The sequence below is a fragment of the Magnolia sinica genome, chromosome 9, assembly GCF_029962835.1.
Source record: "Magnolia sinica isolate HGM2019 chromosome 9, MsV1, whole genome shotgun sequence".
Lineage (NCBI taxonomy): Eukaryota > Viridiplantae > Streptophyta > Magnoliopsida > Magnoliales > Magnoliaceae > Magnolia > Magnolia sinica.
The window spans coordinates 67833818-67856427 of record NC_080581.1 but is presented as its reverse complement, the minus strand read 5'-3'; the positions used below and the strand labels follow the sequence as shown (position 1 = coordinate 67856427).

Genomic DNA, 22610 nt, shown 5'->3' with positions numbered 1-22610 from the left:
TTTTTTTTAAAAATCTCATTTTAGCGGTTGAGCCCAAAATTGAAACATGTTCAAAGGTCAAATGGGCCATGCCACAGGAAACAGTGGGAATAATGATTTCCACCGTTGAAACCTTCCTAGGGCCTACAGTGACGTTTATTTGTCATCCAACCTGTTCATAATATCAAAAGGACATGGATGAAGGGAAAACACAAATATCAGCTTGATCTAGAACTTCTGTTGCCCCAAAGAAATTTTCAATGGTAGATGTTCAATTCACACTGTTTCCTGTGGTGTGGCCCATTTGAGCTTTGTATATAATTGATTTTTAGTACATGAAACTAAAATTAAATTATAAAATGTATGGAAGGAGTGGATAAAATAAATACATCATGGTGGGACCCACAAAGTTTACTATGTACACTTATGACACTAGTTACTTGGTACGCTGCACCCAACCTGACTTGTGACTTTTGAGTTTGACTCTTGACAGACATGAGAAGACGGATGGGCAGGTGTACCATGCTGTCCATGCACTAGCTGGTGCATTGACGTCAACAAGTTCTGTGGGTCCCATGAGGTATGTGTTATATCCAAACCGTCTATCCATTTGGCAGGCTCATCTTAAGGCTTGAGCCGAACAATAAGACAGATCTAAAGATCAAGTGGACCACACTGCAAAAATCAGTGGGGGGCTGAACGTATACCACTGAAACTCTTTAAGGGGTTATAGAAGTTTCGGATCAATATGAAATTTGTTTTTCCTCTTCATCCATGTAGTTGTGACCTAATTAACGGATTGGATGGAAAATAAACGTTATGGTGGGCCCTACAAATTTTTTAATGGTAAAAATCAAACTCGTTTATTTTTTAAAAATTTTCAAAAAATAAAAAGTTGGAGGCAAAAGAGCTACACTAGGTGGGAACATTTTCACATGAAATCGTTAAGCCTCTCTAGCCCCACATCTCCATTTCCATTAATCCGATGCAGAGAAAACTGCTCCAAGTTTAAACCCACTTGCAATTTCAAGAGATCTCGTTCCGACCAAGGCCAAAGAGAGAAATATCCCCAAACGACGGGAAATGGATTTGAATCTCATCGCACTTTTTGATTGCAAAATCTCACCAATCGACGGCTTGGATCTCACGTTAACGCTTCAAATCCCGTCATCTCTCCAATCTTTATTGGTTCAAATCGCTGCAATGCATGTGTTCCTTCGTGGATTTTGAGCAAAAATGCGACGATTTCTGCTATCAGAAACTTTGGATTTGGGGCTAAGAAGCTTCGATTCCTGGATTTATGCTCTAGATTCGTGTCTTATGGGATGTTTCTTCAATTTTGACTAAAATAGAAGACTCGATTCGATTCGTACCCAACCCGATCCGACTCGGTTTTCCTGACCGAGTCGGACTCGGATCGGATCAAGCCAGCACTTGACTGGATCGGATCAAGTCAGGCGACCCGGACTCGGTCCCGGATTGGATTGAGTTCGGGTCAGGCCATAGAAATTTCGGACCGAGTCGGGTTGGACCCAATCCGATCCGACTCGACTCGATGCCCAGCTCTAGCTGCAACATGTAGTCGAGGAATCCCCAGTTGTCATGGTCACTTTCTTGATGTCTAACTTGCACATGAGACCCTTATGTTTTCTGTGTTCCCAACCACAGTTTGATAGCAACTTAAAAGCAAAATTATTTAAAAATCACCATGCCTTATATGAATATATTACACAGTTGAAAATACAGAAAATGACATGTAACTAATGAATAAGGAAATCATATAGGCTAGTGGGCAAATTTCTGGAAAGATAAACATCATAAGCATGATAAAAAGGGAAGGGCTGATTATAACAGGAGTATTGTAAAATCTGTTGCAGTTTACTCTAACATCTCCAATGTCTTGAATCTTGATCTTCATTGTGGTTTCCTAATTTTGGAAATATGGGATGCTCAATGCAAGAAACAATCTGTTTTGTTTGATCTAGAATGGCACAGATGGGGGTTGCATTTTTGCAACCACTATTGCTAATCTTGTGGGGTCCATCTTTGGAATTGGTATGCACCTATACGTTCCCTATTTAGTGATGCTAGCCATTTGATCAAGGCATTCCATATCTGCAATGGTAGCCGTAACGGCCACTGCCTTCATTGTTATGATATGAGCCATAATGGGCTTTACATTTTTTTTTTTTTTTTTTTTGAAAATATATTTTGGCCCCATAATGGACCGTTATGAATCACTTCGATCCTTGGGCCTACATTTACAGTTTATTGGCCACGTAGATTCCTCAGTTGAACATTATACATTTCCTCCTGTTAATTTCTGCAGGATATAAATGTTCTTCATTTCTTATAACTAGTCATTTTTTTTTTTTTAAAAAATTTTATTTTTTCATTCAACTGTTGCTACTTTCAGGCTTTTTGAGACTTTTGGATCCTTTTATAGTTTTCTCTTTCTTCTTCACACAGCGAGTTATTCTCATGATGTGGTTTGATTGACTGTTCTTATAAATTTTACTGTTCCCATTATTTTTCTTCTGTTTTTTTTTTCATGAAAATAATCTCAACCCAACAATCTTTAAGTACTAGTTTTCTGATTTCAAGAATTCTATTACTAAACAGCCCAATGAATCTAGTTCCTACACTCTGTTTTCTTCAAGACACAAAAGGAGGGTGCTTGCTTCTGGTGGAAGCTCTACTTCAGCTGAACCTGTCTCTAGAAGACGCCGGCCCGTGAAAAAGAATGCATTCAACGAACTCTTGGATTCTTCTGTTCTTTACTGTGAGAAAGAGCCTTCTGAAATTGATATCAGCAACAGACTTCATAATGTCAGTGATGCATTGAATGATTCAAGTAATGGGAATGCATTGCCACCCAATATAACAACATTGGGAAATAGTTCCAAAAATTTTGAAGAAAACAGGAGCACAAGCCTGGAAGAAGTTGAAGACATAGGAGATCTTCCACATAACTTGGGAAATAGTAATAATAACGCTGTTCCTCCGCGGGAAACGACTTCCCAGAATGGGGTTTGTGATGCCGACGAGAATAAGGATGGAAAGATGAAAGGAGATAATGACTTGGCAGAGGGAATTGGTTTTCCTATGGCAATGGAATTATCATGTGTTATATGCTGGACTGATTTTAGTTCAACAAGGGGTGTTTTACCATGTGGGCACCGTTTCTGTTATTCATGCATCCAAAGCTGGGCTGATCAAATGGTATGTCCTCTTCCACTTAGCATAGTCCACCTCTTTTTTCAGCTTTGTTTTGTTACTTTGTACAAACTTTGTGCTCGTAGACAATGTTGTCAAAATCGTTATCATATCGTAAATCGTAATAGGGGTTGAATCGCAAATCGTAAGGTTTTTTTTTTTTTTTTTTTTTTTTTTTTTAAATTTTAATTTTAATTTTTTTTTTAATTTTTTATAACGATTTTCTTAAAAATATAAATCAGAAAAAATTAAATACTTTAACACTATCATAACATGGTGTTACTTAAAGATTAAATGATTCTTATCTTTCCTTATTTTGGTCTTTCAAGAAATTTTCCTTAAAAAAATATACTAGGATCCTTTAACAATTTATGTTCTTGTTACCTTTGTCGAATGATATTTTGATTTCTAACCAACATTCCACAATACTAGGATCCTTGGATTTCTAAAATATAGTGGATTCATAGGGATTCAAAGGTGGGATTCAAATCTTTTTTCTAAAAATTCTGCTCAAATTCTAAATCGTAAATTGTAAATTGAAGTTTTTTGACAACACTTCTTGTAGACTTCAACATTTGTGGCAATTGACAAGGAATGGTTTTGTTATTGTAGAACAAAGAAATCTATATGCCGAAGTAATGCTTATAGACCATATCTGACATATTGTGAGATTTGACCTAGAGACCAAGGTATTAAAAAATGGTTATGTGACGGCCATTACATAACCATGGTTTTGAATATCGGTTTCAGGGGGCACATCGGCTCGGCCAATTATACGATACGGGTGTCGCGAATTGGTATCAGTTTGTATCGTTCATTTTTTTAAGCCAAAGAATTAAGGAAAATATCGGGAAAAAAAAGAGAAAATTGACATATTAAAAAAATCTCTCTCTCTCTCTCTCTCTCTCTCTCTCTCTCTCTCTCTTTTTGTATTTTGGATATGCATATAATGGTGTATCAGACCATTGTTTAATAAGAATGTTGTCTATCGGTTCAACCTGTTGAAAGTCAACTGAATGGGCTCTAATTGAACACAATTAAGCATGATTTGGTGAAGTAGTGCTTATTACATTGAAATACGACAAAAAGAAGATGGAAACATAGGAAAGAAAGTGAAGGCTTATCATTCTTTCCAATTTTTTCCATAATGATCAACTTCACTTTGATTTGTCGAATCCCACTCAAATTGTCTATTTTGATATGAAAATAGGTCTAGATCTAGACTAAAATGACTTTCTAAGCTTGCTCCATGATTTAAATGAAAAAAAGAACAAGAAACATGATTGAAAATTTGAAAAATAGTAATTCAAAATTGGGGCTTTATGGGCGCATCACCTTTTATCGGCCAATACAACTTGATACAGGGCAATACAGATACAATATGGCTGTATCAGCCAATATGATACTAATATTGAAAACTATGTACGTAAATGGAACCGTTACATGTTAAGGGGCTGTAACGGCCATTATAGGGCTGGTACTTTGTTTTTTAATTAAGGCCGTTACTACCTGTATCGTAACGTTAATGGTGGTGGCCGTTGTGGCCATCGATACCGTTTGTGAAGTCCTTGATTGAGACTAGCTACGTTAGCGCTAAGCCGCTAACTGCTATGCTTTTTTTAAGGAGAAACCTAAAAAGTTAAGGCCAAATTTTTTCCATCTACCATTTTTCGTGGTTTTCTCATGTTAAATGATAATGCTGATAGGGGGACTCGGGCCCACATCTCAGAATATGTCAGTACCATAAGATTAAAACCTTTTAGTCTCGTCATCATCATCATCATCACCATCATCTAAGCCTGATCCCAACTAATTAGGATAGGCAACTCGTTGATTGTAATCGACTTATTTAATGCAATAGACTATTAGATAGCACTTGATTGTAATCGACCTATGTAATAGTTTATTACATTGCCCTTGTGGGAGTTTTATGCTCTCATTGCTGGTTCCCAGCCCGGATAAAGGAGGGTTGCATCAAGTTGGCAGCCGGCATCAAACTTATGCCATAACCTCTTAGTCTCTAAATGCGAAACTACTAAGCCATTAAATCTAGTGTCATGACTTGCTTAGTGATCATGAATGCTAATTGTAAATGTACGAATCCTCATTCTAGATAAGTTTCCATTGAGAAATGTGGTACTAGATCAGGATGGATCATTTGCAGTTGATAACATTATTGGTTAAGCCCTTCAAAGAAAAGAGAGAGAAAAAAACAGAACATTATTGATCAAGGCCAAAAAATTATGTCTCTGTGTTGATTGTAGCCACATAATTGGATTGAAAGTGTTTGTTTTACTCCTCAGATCAAGTTGTCAGTAACATGTCTGGCAAGATATTCGGCCATGTACGGTGGAGCCTGTAGGGTGAATGATCTGAATCTTGTACATGCCTGCCATTCCATTTGATGAAGTGGTTTGCGCATGCAATATGCAAAATGTAAATGCTTTCCCATTGTACATGAGCCCTATACAATATGCCTGAATATTTTCTTTATGAGTGGCTAGAGTTTCTTGATTTTTTTTTTTTTATTATTTATTTTAATATTCAGTGTTAGGTTCTTCATATGAAATTGTGAATACTTGCTTCCGGCATTACTGGATTTGTCAAGGGGTGTCTTTGTGGTCTCCACCCTTTTATGTTCTCTTTGACAATTTTATTTTTACCCATTATTTAGGGATGTAAATGGTCGGATTTATGGTTTTGAAGACCGGTATCAACAATGAAAACAAGATGAGATGGGCTTTATGTATCGGTATCGATCATGGTTGTAGATAGCCATTATCATACGACCATATTGACTGTATCGTAACCAGTGTTCGAAGTATCGGTATCACTATAGGTTTCACTCGCTGAGGATATGGAAACAATATCGATATCGCCGATAATTGGAAATGCAGGGAAACATTGGGTAAACATAGAAAAACGGTGGAAATTTTCAATGGAACTTTAGGAGATACTACAATACGCATATTTGCATATTTAGGAATAAAAAAATTGCAAAAAGAATGCATACATGATAAGTTTTCCTGTAATGGGAGGCTTAAAAGCATATGTTGTTGTAAGAAATCAGTCCAACCATCCCATCAATCCCATCTATCCATCCAACCATCCTACCTTCAATCCAAACATCCATCAACATTTCAGAATATCGATAACATACGATATTTCGTCGAGAAACCGTCGACAACTAAAAAAGAGATGAATGAATGTGGTTTCCATATTGCCCATGTTACGTTAATGATAATATTGTTGACAATTTGATCATTGCATACAACCACGTGCCCATAAAAAATAGATTTTTGGTGGTATCAACACATTGATGATATTATCGAAATATCACCAATACACCGGTGATACAAGCGACACCTAGAATTTACAGAGTCGAAAATATTGGCAATACATTGGAGATAGTGTTACATTGGCGATATGAGTGACACCTGGAATTTGCACAGTTGAAAATATTCGGTATACATTGGCGACACTTAGCGATACATCCAATATCTGGAATTTTTGATACTAACGGTGGTATCGGTATTGCTACCAGTGTCATCGATATCGCTGAGCTGGAGATAGAGATAATATCTGGATACTCCGAACAATTATCGTAACCATATCAGCCACCCCTGTTACACTTTAGGGGGATGAACCGATCTCTTAAGAAAAATTGGGCCGTTTAGGCCGATACGCTTTGTATTGGTACCGATACAGGGACGTTACGACAATAAAGGTCCCATTTGATTTGATTTGATTTGATTTATTTATTTATTCTTATTATTATTATTATTTTTTTTGTCCTTTTCTTCTTCTTTCTTCATTTCAACTGTGAAGAAGGCTTAGATACTAATTCTAGATTAGTGCTAGGGCAATTTTGAGTATCTAAAAACAAGGTTTGAGTGGGATTTGACGAATCAAACCAATGGACCATTTTGGGAAATGTCAGAAGAAGAGGCAAACCATCACTTGTCTTTTTTTTTTTGTTCCCTTTCTCCTTTCCATCTTTTTATTGTATTCATAGGTAGTGGGCCTTAATCCACCATATCATGATTGATTTGCGTTCAATTAGGGCCTATTTGATTGATTTTGGTAGGTCAAGCTGATAGATAGTATTCTTATTGAAGAATGGTCTAATGCCCCATTGAATACATGTTAAACACACACACACACATATATAGATTTTGATGTCTTACATTTTCCCTTATTTTTCCAATATTTTTTTTTTGTGCAAAAAAGAAAAAAGGAAAAAAAGAAGCCAATATGGGCCCTTATTGTCTGATTCAGGTTTGATATGGTACAATAAGCCCGTTATTGTATGGTTTGGAATTTGGACCTGGTCAATACGCTTACTGATATCATTGTTCAAAACCTTGGTATCTGTCCAATAGGTTTATTTATTTTTAAGCAAAAAACATACAGAAAAATATGAAGGGAAAAAGAATTTATCCTCTCTCTCTCTCTCTCTTTTTTTTTTTTTTTTGTGTGTGTGTGTGTGTGTTTTGGACATGTATTTAATGGTGTGTCAAACTGTTCTTTGATAAGAATGCTATCCATCGGGTTGATCTGTTCACTGTTATAACCTGTACTCTGTGTTGCTAGGTCTTTAACCTGTAGCAAAACTGATGGACATGTAGATGTCTGAAACACTTCATGGTGGGCCTATTCTTCTTGACACTAGGAAGCTCCCATAGTGTCGATTGCATGCGAACATCTCTCTCTCTCTCTCTCTCTCTCTCTCTCTCTCTCTCTCTCTCTCTCTCCCCACACACACACACACACACAAAAGACAGTGGATTACTAGACACTCTGAACTTCCAACTTTCAAAAAGTGGCAATTTGCTGCTCAACGGCCCATCCTACTTTATATACTTAGCATCCTGGTCCAGGCCTGGTCGATAACACTAGCCAAGCCTCAACCTGATGATGTTAAATAAGTTGGCCTGCTATTTCCTATCAGATGTTTTTGCATAGCCAGGTTCAGGCCCTATTGGACCTTAAAACTCCTGCACTGGCGCATTCCACAGCCCTTTAACTTAGCCTAATGCCACATTGTAAAGCAGGCTGGGTCTGGGTGTTGATGTGAATGAATTTGAAGTTTGACTTGTCTAGTAAGGGTCCTTTCTAGCTTTTGTAGTCCTTGGAACAAGCTTCACTTTGTCCTCATGGTAAGATGGTGTCATTTGTAGGCTTCAAGGAGAAAGGTCTCAACATGCCCTTTGTGCAAGGCTTCTTTTGTGAGCATCACTAAGGTGGAAGGTGCTGCATGTTCTGATCAGAAAATATACTCGCAGACTCTGCCATGCACCACTTCAAGTACGGACATACTCATGCTTGCTGATAGAGAATTCTGCAACTCTGACGGCTTTCAGGTAAATATCTATATTACCCTGTGTTCAAAAAGATCAAAATGCACTGTATCTGGGATGTATCACAATAGATTCTCCTTGCAACGAAATACCAAGTATTGAATGAATGAATTTTCATAATCTTATTACTTTTTTATAATCCTAAGCTCATATCATGCATCATGTTTTGTATTTCAATGACGACAAAAATAAAATAAAATTGATCATGCATGTTAGGAGGCTGTAAAAGGGAAGGGGGAAAGCCGGAAATGATGTGGGTGGATGTTGTAAGACAAGACTTAATGACCTATGGTGTAACTGACGTTATGGCCCTTGATAGAGTAGAGTGGTGGAAAAGGATTTATGGAGCTGATCCCATTCAGTTGGGATAACGCTTAGATGATGATGCTAGGAGGTTTCCTATACCCACATGCACCTCTGCACACTCCAGAATGAGTCACATTTTCCAATGCGCAGATGGAGTTGGGTCCCACGTGTAGACGACATGGCCCAAAAGGGGCGGTCTGCTCATAAGGTGGGCCACAAGTGTACGTTCACTGTGGAACATTGCTCAAAATGTGTAGTCCACATGCTGACTTAATTACCTTAATTTGTGACAGGCATGTGCCATGGTAGAGCCCACCAAATGCACTTCTTGAATTTCCGAAATGTTTGGCATGCATGGCTACATATGGAGTGGAGTGCATGCTGAGGTTCTTGTGGGCTTGAATTCGAACAGAGTATTGAATGCATAATTTATAGTGGGTTTGCGCTAAGGATTGATACAATTTGTTCCAAAACTATATTGCATTTTGATTTTATTGTTTTAAATGTGTCTGCCAAAGCCTCACCATCATTTCAAGGAACATATATGGTCTTATCAATATTAGAATGAAGAAACTTCATCTTATGTGACAAATTACCATGATTTTACCTCCCAATTGCTATTATTAACTGTACGTGTGTCCACCTAATTTTTTTTTTTGTTGTTGTTGTTTATTATTATAGTCATGATGTTTAAACAATTGATGAGTATTGAAAAAATCCATAGACCTAGCTATAATGGATTAAGATTTGTATCTATTTAATTGTTAACCAATGTTGTCAACATCATACAATATATGATTCAAATTGTATCGTACCAATGTACAATATGAATCCTATTCATGAATTACAATTTGGAAATAATTGTACGATTCAAATCTGAATCGTATGATTTTATCGTGAATTGTATGATTTGATAACGAGGATAATTCACCCAGAAAATTCTAGTGAAAAGTCAATTTTTTATTTTTCTGTATTTTGCAATTGTTTTTTTAGGACTTTTGTTTTTAAAACCCTTATAGGGCCCACCTACATTAGAAAATCACTTTATTTGGTTCTTGTGAGAAAGAGTGGAGAGTTTTGGAGATTGTGGAGCCAAAAAAATTTAGAGAAAGAAATTCTTATATCAGTTTTGTCGGTTAACAGAATCAAACATCGATTGTTTCATTGGATTTCTATATCAAAATAGGTACAAATAAATATAAAATACCTCTTTAATCGTTTTTTTATTTCTTTCTTTTTTAGGGTAAAATATACATTATTGTCTATTTCCTTTGTTTTTCATTTATTTCAAAATTCTTGTCATTTTATTAATTATTTATAATTTTATATGTTTATTTTAAGTCCAAATAGTTGTTTTTTCTTAATAAGTAGGGTTGGGTGTTGGCTCTTGTTGAAGTTTTAAAGATGGGAAAGAAATTGAAGTCCATGGATAATGACCCTACATGGGATTATTGTTTGAAGGTGGATGAAAACAACCTTTACCTAAAATGTAGTTTTTGTGGGAAGACTTATTGGGGACGTGTGTTTTGAATGAAACATCACATTCCACGAATTAAGAAGAATACAGTGGCATATTCCTAAGTGGGTGATAATGTTGCGGAAAAATTCAAGAAGTCATTGGATAATAATGTGACTGAAAAGAAGCAATAAGAAAAACAGGAATGCGATGTTGGAAGAGTTCCAAAAATTGATAATGTGGAATTGGGTGGAGGGAAAGGAAAAAGGATTATGGATGAATTTGTTGGAAGAAAGAGTGGGCCCAAAAGAAAAACAACTGGCCATTTAAAATAAAATTTGGAAGAAAGGAGATAGAAATAGTGTATGCCTTTTATTTCTCACTTTACATGAACGCTCTACATTATAATCTTATGAAAAGCCCCCTCTTCACACTTATGATGAAAGCAGTTGTTGCATGACTGTTATGTGATACGGAGGCGTAATGACTATTGGCTGATTATGGGGCCATAACAACTATTAGCCCTGTGACGATAAGCTCGTAAAGGTTAAAAAAACATTTTCAGCCAATTTTTTTCTAGGGAAGATAGGGAGAAAAAAACCTCTAAATAATGGGATGGCCGGATGGGACTCTTGTCCTCCTCCTTTCTCCTCCTCCTCTTCTTTCATTGCTGCTACGGTTGGCTGCTTCTCCTCTTTCATTTCCTTGTCTTTCTCCCCATGGGCTGGTGCAACATCCATCTCTCTCTCTCTCTCTCTCTCTCTCTCTCTCTCCCTCTCTCTCGTCTTTTCGAAAGAAACCAACTATAGTTTTAAAAGGTTGCTTTTTTATACTCTAGTGGTGCATGGCATTTATACACTTGCACTTAGAAAATTGAACACATGGCATATGGTAACTCAAAGCAAACCAATTAAATTATGGGATCAGTCTTGCCGAGTCAGTCTCAAAATCAAATTTTTTGAATGATCCTAAGCACTGGTTTATAGACACCTGTTTGTTGAAATAAGACCAGTGGGTCTTTTTCATTCTTCACCATCCAATAAATGTCTACCGATCTCATGCTTTAAAAAAATGTCTATCGATCATACAATCTGATAATGAAATAACATAACTTCAGGCTGATTGCATTAGTAGGATGAGTGCCATAGATTGCATTTTGGGGCCAATATAGGGCATTGAGTGGTCTCTCAAATCGACGATTCCATTCATCCTAATTTATTTTCGATTTTTTCTTAAAAGTTTTAGAGAGAATGATGTCAAATTCTTAAGGATACACATTAGTGGGTTGAGTGTCATGGATTGCATGATTTGGAGTCGATTTTGCCGCATTTAAGTGGTATCCCAAATCGGTGACATTATTAATTTGAATTGAATTTTAATATTCTTATTATTACTGGGGGGAGTTAATTTCGAATTCTTAGGGATATAAGTGGGATGAGTGTCATAGATTGCATGAATTTTGTGGCATTTTAGGGGCATTCGAGTGGTCTCCAAATTAGTGGCATTATTCATTTTAATTCTTAAAATCTCTTGGGAGAACAATGGTAAATACTTAGAGATGTGCATTAGTAGGATGAGTTCCATAGCTTGCATGAATTTCAGGCCAATTTGGTCTTAATCTAAACTTGTCAAATTAATAAAATAATTAGACATGCCAAGACATCATTCCTACCAAGGAGTTGACCGTTACACCATCATAAACATGTTCAAATTCACAAAAGAATACGTATTTGAAATCCTCTCAATATTTCGGATATTTTCTGACATATTTTTGGATTTTTTCTTTAAAAAAATTGACTGTTGTGAGGCTTTAACGGTTGTTATGCCCCTTGTAACAGCCGTTATGCGTAACGGTATCAGTGGGGACCATTATGTCCAACGAATACCGTTAACTTTGCTTGTGTCCCAACCACAAGTCCCTATCAATTTCATATTCCAAATGTTATCAGGTAGTATCTTGACAAAAGTATGACTTAAATCTAGGGTTTGTAAATTATATAGGCTGCTTATGGTAGATGGTAGTGTTTTCAATAGACAAAGCTTAAGACATAGGTGCCTTAAGTGGATTAGACACCCAATTTCATTTGGTAGACTCGAGATTGTTACACCCCAGCGATCCATCATTGTAAGCAATTTGAAACTTTGAGAAATTTCAACAGCTCTTTTCTTAGCATTTCTTCCTTTTGACTTCTAAGTGAAGCACATAAAGAACAGAGGTGAAGAGTGGAGTAGTCAAGAGAGATTTACTCATAGTTGTAAAACTCGGTGACTTGACTCAGACTCAATCAAGTCAACTTGACGAGATTTTTAGCCAAGTCACCGTGAAATTCGTTGGGGAGCTCGACTTAGTTGAGACTTGGCTAGATTCGTCAAGTTGGCTCGTTGACTTTGTCGACTCGACATGACTTGAACCAAGTCACTTGCTCAGTTATTGCTTTTCATAATAAAAAATATGTGCAAGGTCTGAGATTCAAATCTGTCTCTTTTTCTAGAGAGTCAAGCAAATCCACCAACAAGCTATGCACATCGCTTGAGATAATTTTTGTCAATTTTTATATTCATAGACAATGTTGTTATAATTGTTATCGTATCATAAATCGTAATCGGGTATGGTTCGTATCATATAATTTGTATCATAAATCATAAGATTTTTTTTCTTCCGATTTTCATAAAAATATCATAAAAAATACAAAACAATTGTAAATAAATCAGAAAAATTAAAATACATATCAACCATCCATTTTCTCATGAATATGCAAAAAATAAAAAAATCTAACCATGATATTAATCTTGTGATCAACTATATACCATGTATAAATGTGTCATTGTGTTGTGTCATGTCATAACCAATTTAAAAAAAATAATCCTTTGCCGATCCCTTGTAAATGTAATTTTTCTGCATCATTAAAAAATAACCTTTCCCCATCCCCATTTACATGTATAATGTATTCACTCGTTTCTATAAATAAAAAAGAAAATAAAAATCTAAATAAATCTATTCTTGGTCGGCTACGGCACCATCATCATCAATGAAAGGCGTGATGAAGAGAAGAAGGAATAAAGGAAGGTGTGTAGGGATAGAGTAGGAGGGTGTGGCTGCCGGCTTAAGCTCGAACCGAACCGAGTCAAGGCTAAGTCAGGTGGCTTGCAACCTGACTCCCGGTCGAGTTCAGCTCTAGTTGAGTCTCGGTTTGGCCCTACTGTCGCTGGCCAGAGGGAGAGAGTGAAAGGAAAAAAAGAGAAAATGAGAGTGAGGGGTGCGCCTGTGCTGCACCCGACTCATTGTCGAGTCATGGCTCGAGTTAGGCCTAGTTCGACCATTACGGGATGCTTCCAGCTGCAGGAAGGAGTAAAAGAAAGAAAATAAAAAGAATGAGAAGGAGATAAAGAAAACCAACAAAAGAAGAGAAGGAAGAAGGAGAGAGGAGATGGAGTTAACTCGATTTCAAACCGAGTCGACTCACCGAGTTGACAGGGTGAGTCTATATTTTCTCTCCAGATTTAGATTACTTTAATTATCATTGTTAACATCATTTATGATTTTTAAGTTAGATGTGATTAACCATTAGTAATTGTCCATACTTATATTAATTGATATACGTACATATATATATAAATTGTTATTATCATTAAAATATTAGTATTTTATTCGTCATCCTTAAGACCTTATTATTGACATTAGAGCACACTATTTCTATCCATCACAATGATTATCAGGGCCACGTTAACTAATATTAAGTACATTGTTAATGCTAATAATTATTTCGAAATTATAAGTATCAGTATTCATCGTGGGCATCGTTAGGTAAATTGATATAATATTAGCCATTGTATTATTCCTAAAATTAATAACTAATTCATTTTATAAATTTTATTTATCAATGATTCCCATTAACAATTAATTTCATTAATGGCCATGCAAATTAGAGTTTGAACCCTAAATCTAGCCTAGAACTAAGTAATCTAAAACGTAAGCTATGATCCTAACCGTTAGTAGGTTGTCCATGCTAGTAGTTGTTAGTACAAATAAAAATCACTATTACTAATACTAGTACCTTATTTATCAATCTTACATACAATCATTGATATTAGAATTTATAAAAATGATATCAGAATTTGATGCCAAAAATAGACTCCTCTTCCTCGTCTTCTCCCACTTCAACTTTCTCTCTTCCTTTACTTCTAATTGCAAGTTTTTCAGGATCTACAAAATAGTTTATGAATTATGCTTATTAATTTAGCATAACTAGATGAAAATGAAACTATTAATTGTAATTATAAGACTAGAAGACTAAACAACAAGTCTACAACATATAATCATACCACGTCACCCTTTTGGTCCTGAAGTAGTGTTGCCTGCCTCTTGCACATCCTCTAATCTATCGATAAAGCATTCACCCATGTCCATCTAGGTATTTGTAGGAAGGGTGGGATCCTCATTCTCGGTTATCCACTCATCATCGGATTCATATCCGCTAAGAAAATAGGATCAAGCCCTTGGTCTCTCTCTCTCTCCCTCTCTTCACATGTCGGACTTTGAGCTAGAGATCATATTTTACAAAAATGATCGCATTCAATCTCTGTTGCTCGAGTTTATTATTTTTTTCAAATGTCTCTGCAATGAACTTATAATTCCATAGGGACCAATAACACTACATGTGAATATATAAGGCAAGTAATGAATTCAATAATTTCTCACCTGCTCAAAAGTACTCTAGTTGTGCTCATAACCAGTAGCATTAAATGTCAGACTCAAAATACGGATAGGTAGCTTTTGTAATTTTGGACACTCGTCTCTATAACTCTCCCACCATAAACCCATGAATCAATTATATATATAATGTAAAGGTTAAATAATACATTAAATAATACACAACAAACTAAATAATCTAAAAACAACCAAAAACCAAAAATACATCTATGATTTAACTACTTGAAGAAGTCAAACAAGCAAAATAAATGAAAAATTACTTCATTGATTCATTGTTCTTTTTAATTTTACCCAATTCCTCCTCATAATCAATTATTCGAATATTCTCGTTGTTTTTGTTGCTTCTTTTTAGTCACAATCATTATCTGACAATTTCTTGAATTTATCCGCGACATCATCGTTCTCTTGGGAACACGCTGCTGCATTCTTCTTAGTTCGTTCACGGTGATGTTTCATTTAAACACCTCCCCAATAAGCCTTAAAAAAATTACATTTTAGGCAAAGTGTTCTGTATCCGTAACGATACGCTTGTAAAGGCCGATACGTATAGGTAACGGCTATGACCGTTACGCGATATGGGGGTGAAAAGGGGCAGTTAGTTTTTTAAGACTGTATCAGCTGATATGGTGGTTGTAAGGGCCGTTACAGGGCATAACAACCGTTACTCCCGTAACGGTCGAAAAACGATCACTTTTTTTTTTAAGAAAAAAAATTTAAATTCATTTTTCTCATCTTTTTTCACTTTTCTCATTCCAAAAACTCTCCTATATCATTTTACAACAGATTTGGACCACTCTTACTATAGCTTTTTAAGATTAAAACTGTGGATTGAAGTGATTTGAGTGAATATAATATCCGAGGGCCTTTTGTTCAAAAAATTGAAAAAACGATATTTATGCCTTTTTCTGATTTCTAGTTCTAATGCTTGATTGTGATGTGTAAACATTAGAGACATAATCATATTAAACAATTCACTAGATAACCCGATACAACAATCTCACCAATGAGTGGACTGTTACACTACCATAAACATGCCCAAAACAAAAAATGAATGAATATTTGAAATATTTACATTATTCTTGACTTTCTAGATATTTTTTCAGGATTTTTTAGGCAAAAGAAAAATTTCAACCGTTATGGGGGTCGTAACGGTCGTTACGCCCCCATATCGGCATATCGACAGTTATGGCAGATACCCGCATCGGTAATGGTGGTGACCATTATGGACACCGTTACCGATACGGAATACCTTGATTTTAGGTGAAGGTTATTGTTGTCATCCACCTTCGAAAAATTATCCCATGTAGAGTCATTATCCATGGAATTTGACTTTTTTCCCATCTTCAAGACTTCAATAAGTATTAATACGTTGAAATACTGGATGTATCAACGGAGAAAAAAACTTACTACTCGGATTGTTAACCAAAATGTTTGCAATAGACCGATTCAATCTACCGATCCACCCATCCAATGTTATCGTGCATCCCGTCTTGATCCATCCTTCTTGTAAACTTTGATGGGCTTCTCTATAGGCTCAACTTTCAACTTCAAAATTTTGTTCCCTCATGGTATGATGGAAGTGTCAACCCTGGCCCAAATGTTGCAATTGGTTCCATCATTGGTGCAAAGAAGGAGCTCTTTACAAGATTAAAAGGTAAAGCATTTGCGTACAATAAGTGAAGAATAGAAAGACATATTATCATTATCTCATTTCTTTTAAATTTTGTTTAGATTGTCTTGTTGCTTTTCTTTCGGTCCAATCTTTTTTCCGACAAATTCATTCATAGACATTTTTCTTTTTCTTTTACCAATTCCTCCCCATAATCAATTTTAGAACTCTTCAAACATCGTATTTCCATTTGTTTTTGTTACTTCATTTTAGTCACTTTATTATCTAACAATTTTGTGAATTTATTTGCGACATCATTGCCCACTTGGGAACACACCTCTACATTCTTCTTGGTTCGTGCAAGGTGATGTTTCATTCGAAGCACCTCCCCAATGAGCCTTAAAAAATTACATTTTAGGTGAAGGTTATTGTTGTCATCCACCTTTGAACAATAGTCCCATGTATGGTCATTATCCATGGAATTAAACTTCTTTTCTATTTTCAAGACTTAAAAATGTATCAATACTGAGCCCCACATCTTAAGAAAAGTAATTATTTAGGCTAAAATAAACATATAAAATTATCAATCATTAAGAAAATGATAAAAATCTTGCAATAAATGAAAAACAAATGGAAAAGACAAAACAATGTATATTTTACCCTAAAAACGGAAGAAAAGTAGCTATTTTGATTAGAAATCCAATGAATCAAGCGGCGGTCGATTCGATTCTATTCACCAATGAAAAGATATGAGAACTTCTTTATCTAAGTTTTTTAGGCCCCACAATCTCCAAAGCTCATTGCTCTCTCATAGTAGAACTAAATAAAGTGATTTAGAAAAGGGTTTTAAAAACCAAAGTCCTAAAAAACAATTTCAAGAAACAGAAAAAAAAAAGATTTTTCACTGGAATTTTCTGGTGAATTACACTCGTTATTGAATTGTACAATTCGATATGAATCATACGATTCACGATAAAATCTTACGATTCAGATTCAAATCGTATGATTATTTTCAAACTGTCGTTCATGTATGGGATTCATATTGTACAATGGTACAATATGACTAATATTGTACGATTTTGACAACCTTGTTCATAGCTATTAAGTGTGTATTCTTACTTAATTGCTTGTATTAATTTACTAATTAAAAATTGAGTCAACTTGAGTCTTCGACTCGACCCGACCTGCGTGGACATTAGTTGAGTTTTCAGGTTTTTAAACTATGGATTTACTTAACAATGCAATTATGAGTAACAGCAAATCAATGTGCCATAGACAGTGCTATAGGCTCTACGTTCCCATACACCAGGAAATCTATCTTCCTCGGTTTCTGAAATTAGAGGTCACATAGAAGGTCACATATATACAACATGTTTTAATTGCTCCATTTGCCATCCCTTTTGAAACTTTTGAATCATACTCCTATCGACGAGTTCCTCTAGGTAATCCTCTGGAATGTACTCCGTTTCTCATCCTCTTTGTTGGATGAATCCCTTTGCAATCCACAACCTAGTCAATGTTTAGGGGAAAACACCAAAAGGAAAGAAATCATGATTTCAAGTGATAGGGGAAATCATAGTTCTTGAGGGTCAATATGGTCCTCAGCTTTTAAGCACTCTAGCCCACTCTTTTGGTGACTTTTCTCTTGACAGGAGGCCTCATAATACGGCGACTTCTGGAGGTAAATCTCCACATTTTGCAACAATCTCTCTTCCTAACATCTCTAGATTTGAAGGGCATGCAGGACAAATATTTTCCTGGAAATGTTTTCTTACATAACAACGCCCAGCTCCTCCATGCAATTGGAAAACACATTTCATGTGGCGTGCTCTGTGTGTCTGCATACAAAGCTGTCTTTCTTGCGAGTCGCAAGCATTATCCTGTTCCCCTTCATCCCATTTTAAAATGCAGTAACCAAACCGTCCGAAGATTCTCTAGTCCATATATCATCCAGTACCTAGAGAGTTTCTGCTGCAACTCTTCCTCAGGCATCATCTCCATTTCATCTCATAAGAGCATTGTAAAGCATTTTATGAAAGCTTCTGCACCTGATATTCTTTAGGCATAAACCCACTCAGTAAAAATTGCCTATTTGATGTTATTGTAAACTTTCTTTGCAAGAGTAGTCTTACCTATTGCTCCCATACTTGTGATCGAAATGACAGCAGGTCATGCCTCTCTTTTAGTTATTTCACTAATGTCTTTGTTTCGTCTTCAAGGCCTACCAAATCCACTTCGTCAACAATGGGAACCCTCCATCCATTTCCTCACCAGCATCCGGTTGCTGAGATCTTGTAGAGCCTTCTTTTGATGTCTTCGACCTTCCTTCCTGCATTGTGGAAACTTGTTACTTCTTTGATGCAAACAACACTGTTCTGTAGGGATCTCACAAATCCAACGCTTCTCTGTTGTTACTACTACTGGACCTTACAGATGGTGTCGATAACATCCTCAGCATCATAGGCTGTTTCTCTTTTTTTGGCCATCCGAAGCTTAGCTCTTTCATTACTTTGTGCATGCATCAACATCTTTGGGGAAGGAACATATCCATTCAAGTTTGGTTCGAAGTGATCTTACCTGGTCATCTACTTGGAGTAGGAGATTTGCTTCTTGTGTTAAAAAAGTTCACTTGATTCTTGAATGAAGAATGAAACAGCTCTCTCTCTCTCTCTCTCTCTCTCACACACACACACACACACACACACACACACACACACACACACACACACACACACATGCAATTTCAGCTATACCTTCTAGAATTAATTTGCAATAGTTATATTAAAGGATGATACGGTACGACGATTTGGGGTGTTGAATGTAGGCCATTGAAAACTTCAGTCTAACAATGTACAAGCAACCATTCATGTGTTGGCCTTAATTAAGCATTTTGAAATTTAGCTCATCAATGGTGGCACGCATAAGAATAAAATCTATGGTTTTGATGATCTGACCATTTCTTCAAGCTGGCCACATGTGGTGATGGATGCTACAAGAAAGAGTCGTGAGATACGTGAAAGCAATGCCGGCTGTTAAAAAAGTACCAAACTATTTTGGATGCTTTTCCTCAAAGTCATCCATCAACAATTAGATAATGATTTGTTGAATTCATTTGATGAGTCATTTGTTTTGGAAATACCACCAATCCATGTGTTCAAGACATAACATCTAAATGCCAACACGTGCCAGCATGGCATCCAGTTTCAATATCCATGCCATCCATTATGAAGGTCACGATGTTAGAGTCAGGTAGATGGCTTAGAAAATTTCATCAAGTTTTTCTTTAATGCCATGTACATAGTCCTAGAAATTCGGTCACTTGACTTGAAATTCGGCCTTGTAAACAGCACGAGCTTCTCTCCTTTTATTTTTTTAATTTTTTTTAATTAAATTTTTTTTTTTTAATAAATAAAATTATTTTATTATTTTTTAAATTGGGTTGGCCATCAAAGGAAAATGTCAGTCTAATTTATCTTTTTTTTTTTCCCCTTGTGCTTCTTCAGCCCCCACCATCGGTTTGTTACGAATGCCGAAATCGAGAACCAGAGGATCTTCTGCTAAGCTGCCTTGTATGCAGGAATCAGTGGGTGCACTCTTACTGTTTGGACCCACCTCTGTTCCCGTGGACATGCATTCACTGCAGGGATCATCGGACGCTGTATCAACGCTTCCGATAGTAGCCTATTCCTGCTGCTGCTGCTACTACCACTCTTGTGATGTGCTATAGGGCGACAACCTACAAATGTGAGGATTCCTTCAACTGCACTTCATAATCAATTCCTTGACCCTCATTCTGAAAAGTGGGCCCATCGTTTGATGATCCGGAATGCCGATTTATTGGGTTACAGTATGGATGATCATTTTGGGGGATCCTAGCTGTCAAGTCTTCAGACTTTCTCAGTTGCATGTGTACTGTTGCTTAAATTTCTTTTTAAACCTTAATCTGTTTATTTGCAAGCTGCTAACTAGAGGGGTTAGGATTGTTCCATTGTGGAGATACTTGGCACACTTGTCCACCTGTGGGGGCCCCATCAGATTAATGATCCGGATCACTTAACTAGGGACCCCGCATATTTGAACCGAGGGCCGGATGTTGCTGCCTGTCATGTGGGCTGAGCAATTATGTATTTGATAATCAGGTCATGAGGTCTTCAGTTGCATGTGGATGTAGTAACACTAACACGCAAGAACTTTGGTACACAAGTGCCTTCCATTGGTGGGGCCTATGGCAGTTGCTTTCTTGTGCAAGTCTCACAGCTTTATGTTGGTTGCATAAACCTAAGGGGTACCGGTGCTACCATAAGATACGGTGGCCCCGGGCAGATTTGGGGTCCGTGTGATGTATTCATGACATCCAACCTGTTCATAAGATGTGCCAACCTGTTCATAAGATGTGTTGCCTGCGTCCGCATTTCCTCCAAAAAGCTCTAGTTGTATAATGTTGTGATTTTCGATGGAATCACTGAAGAGACATTCTCACATGACAAAAGAAACCTTGAAAATGTATTGATAGGTGAATTCCATGATTATTTTGCCTTGATCAGATTGAGATGTTGATTGCATTAGATGTGATAGGATTATATTACCAGTACATTCATTTTTCTCCCAGGTTATGGGTTAGTTTAAGGCATTACTCATATGATACTAACTTCAGTTTAGGGATGGATGCCTTAGGGCATGTTTCAACTTGCTGACATTAGATCCCAATAGTAAAGTGATTGTTCCTTACTCTTAAACTGAAAGGAACTTGATGCACATTGTGCATTAGATGAGGCTAGACATGGGATGTCTCAGTCAGTGGGAGGTGTAAAAAAATACAAAAACCACCTTGGTCTAGAGCTCATGCTACAGGTCCTCTGTATCAAATAGATCTTGATATGACTCTATATCTACTGTGTGGATGTGCTATTTCTCATCTATTGTAGTTTCTTAGATATCAGATATTGCTTGTCACTTGGCAATACTGGTCTTGTTCAACATGAAAAAGGCCAAATCAATTCCATGATGATATAGATATGCAGGAAGCATAGTTGTACTCTCTTTGGTGGATCATGGGGTTCTTAGTTTAATTGGAAGAAGTTGAATGATTAGTATATGATCATGCTTCAAAAGAATTTTAAATGCATGGCAATTGTGAAGTTGATGTTTTTAGCATGGTCTTATACTATGACTGGACTACACATGGTAGATAGAGATTTGACCATGATTGGTTTTACTGTAAGAGGAAGATTGTTGGAGTTGTGCCCTAGAAAACCAATGTGAATTTTATCTATGTATGATATGAATGTGATATGGATGATCTTATCAATAGATATGATGATCATGGGTCTAAGATGGATAAAGTTGCAATTTCATAGTTAATTTGTGAGAGTATTTTACAACACATATGAACACGAGTTAAAGGAGAGATTGTTTTTATTGTTTTTCTTCTCTTTGGAATTGGACATGACTGTCACTTCCCCGTGGGATTGGGCACGATTATTGTTGGCCAAGGGAGATTTGTGGGCCATTGATCTTGATACTCTGTTGCTCAATGACCACCTAACAAGTTATAGGACATACTTGTTATTGTGATCATTATTATGCAGTCATCCTATGTGAGGGACCTGATGATGATTCTAGATGAAAAATCTCCACTATAGGGTATGATGATGAGTTAGTGTGCATTACCCTATCCTTCTTATGTGTGTGTGTGTGTGAGAAATATTGCTTTAGGACTTATTGGACGCTTGCATTGGCAGATCAAGTTCACGTCTTCGGATTAGGATGCTTATAATGCCTGAACAATGATCGATCTGAGGACGTACTAATTTGATTACATGTGATTTGGCTTGCTTTACAAAGTTATCATGTGGTTAACAAAAGCGAGTAGCTGGATGCTTCGTTTAACAAGGGATCTATTGGTTTTATAGTAACTATCTTAATGCTTAGCCTAAAAGGATATAGGCTGGGCTCGGTCAGCCTTAGGCCTAT

General features: G+C 36.5%; 1 protein-coding gene across 1 annotated transcript in view; it reads left to right on the top strand.

Annotated features, from left to right (window-relative positions):
* The window catches only part of LOC131255066 (uncharacterized), a 31303-nt gene extending 10315 nt beyond the window's left edge, over positions 1 to 20988 (top strand). Inside the window, exons 5-7 of the mRNA XM_058255764.1 lie at positions 2584 to 3201; positions 8376 to 8558; positions 20141 to 20988. Of these exons, the coding sequence (XP_058111747.1) occupies positions 2584 to 3201; positions 8376 to 8558; positions 20141 to 20314 (975 nt within the window). The 3' untranslated portion in view covers positions 20315 to 20988. The remainder of the gene's footprint in view (positions 1 to 2583; positions 3202 to 8375; positions 8559 to 20140) is intronic.
* The last annotated feature ends 1622 nt before the right edge of the window (positions 20989 to 22610 follow it).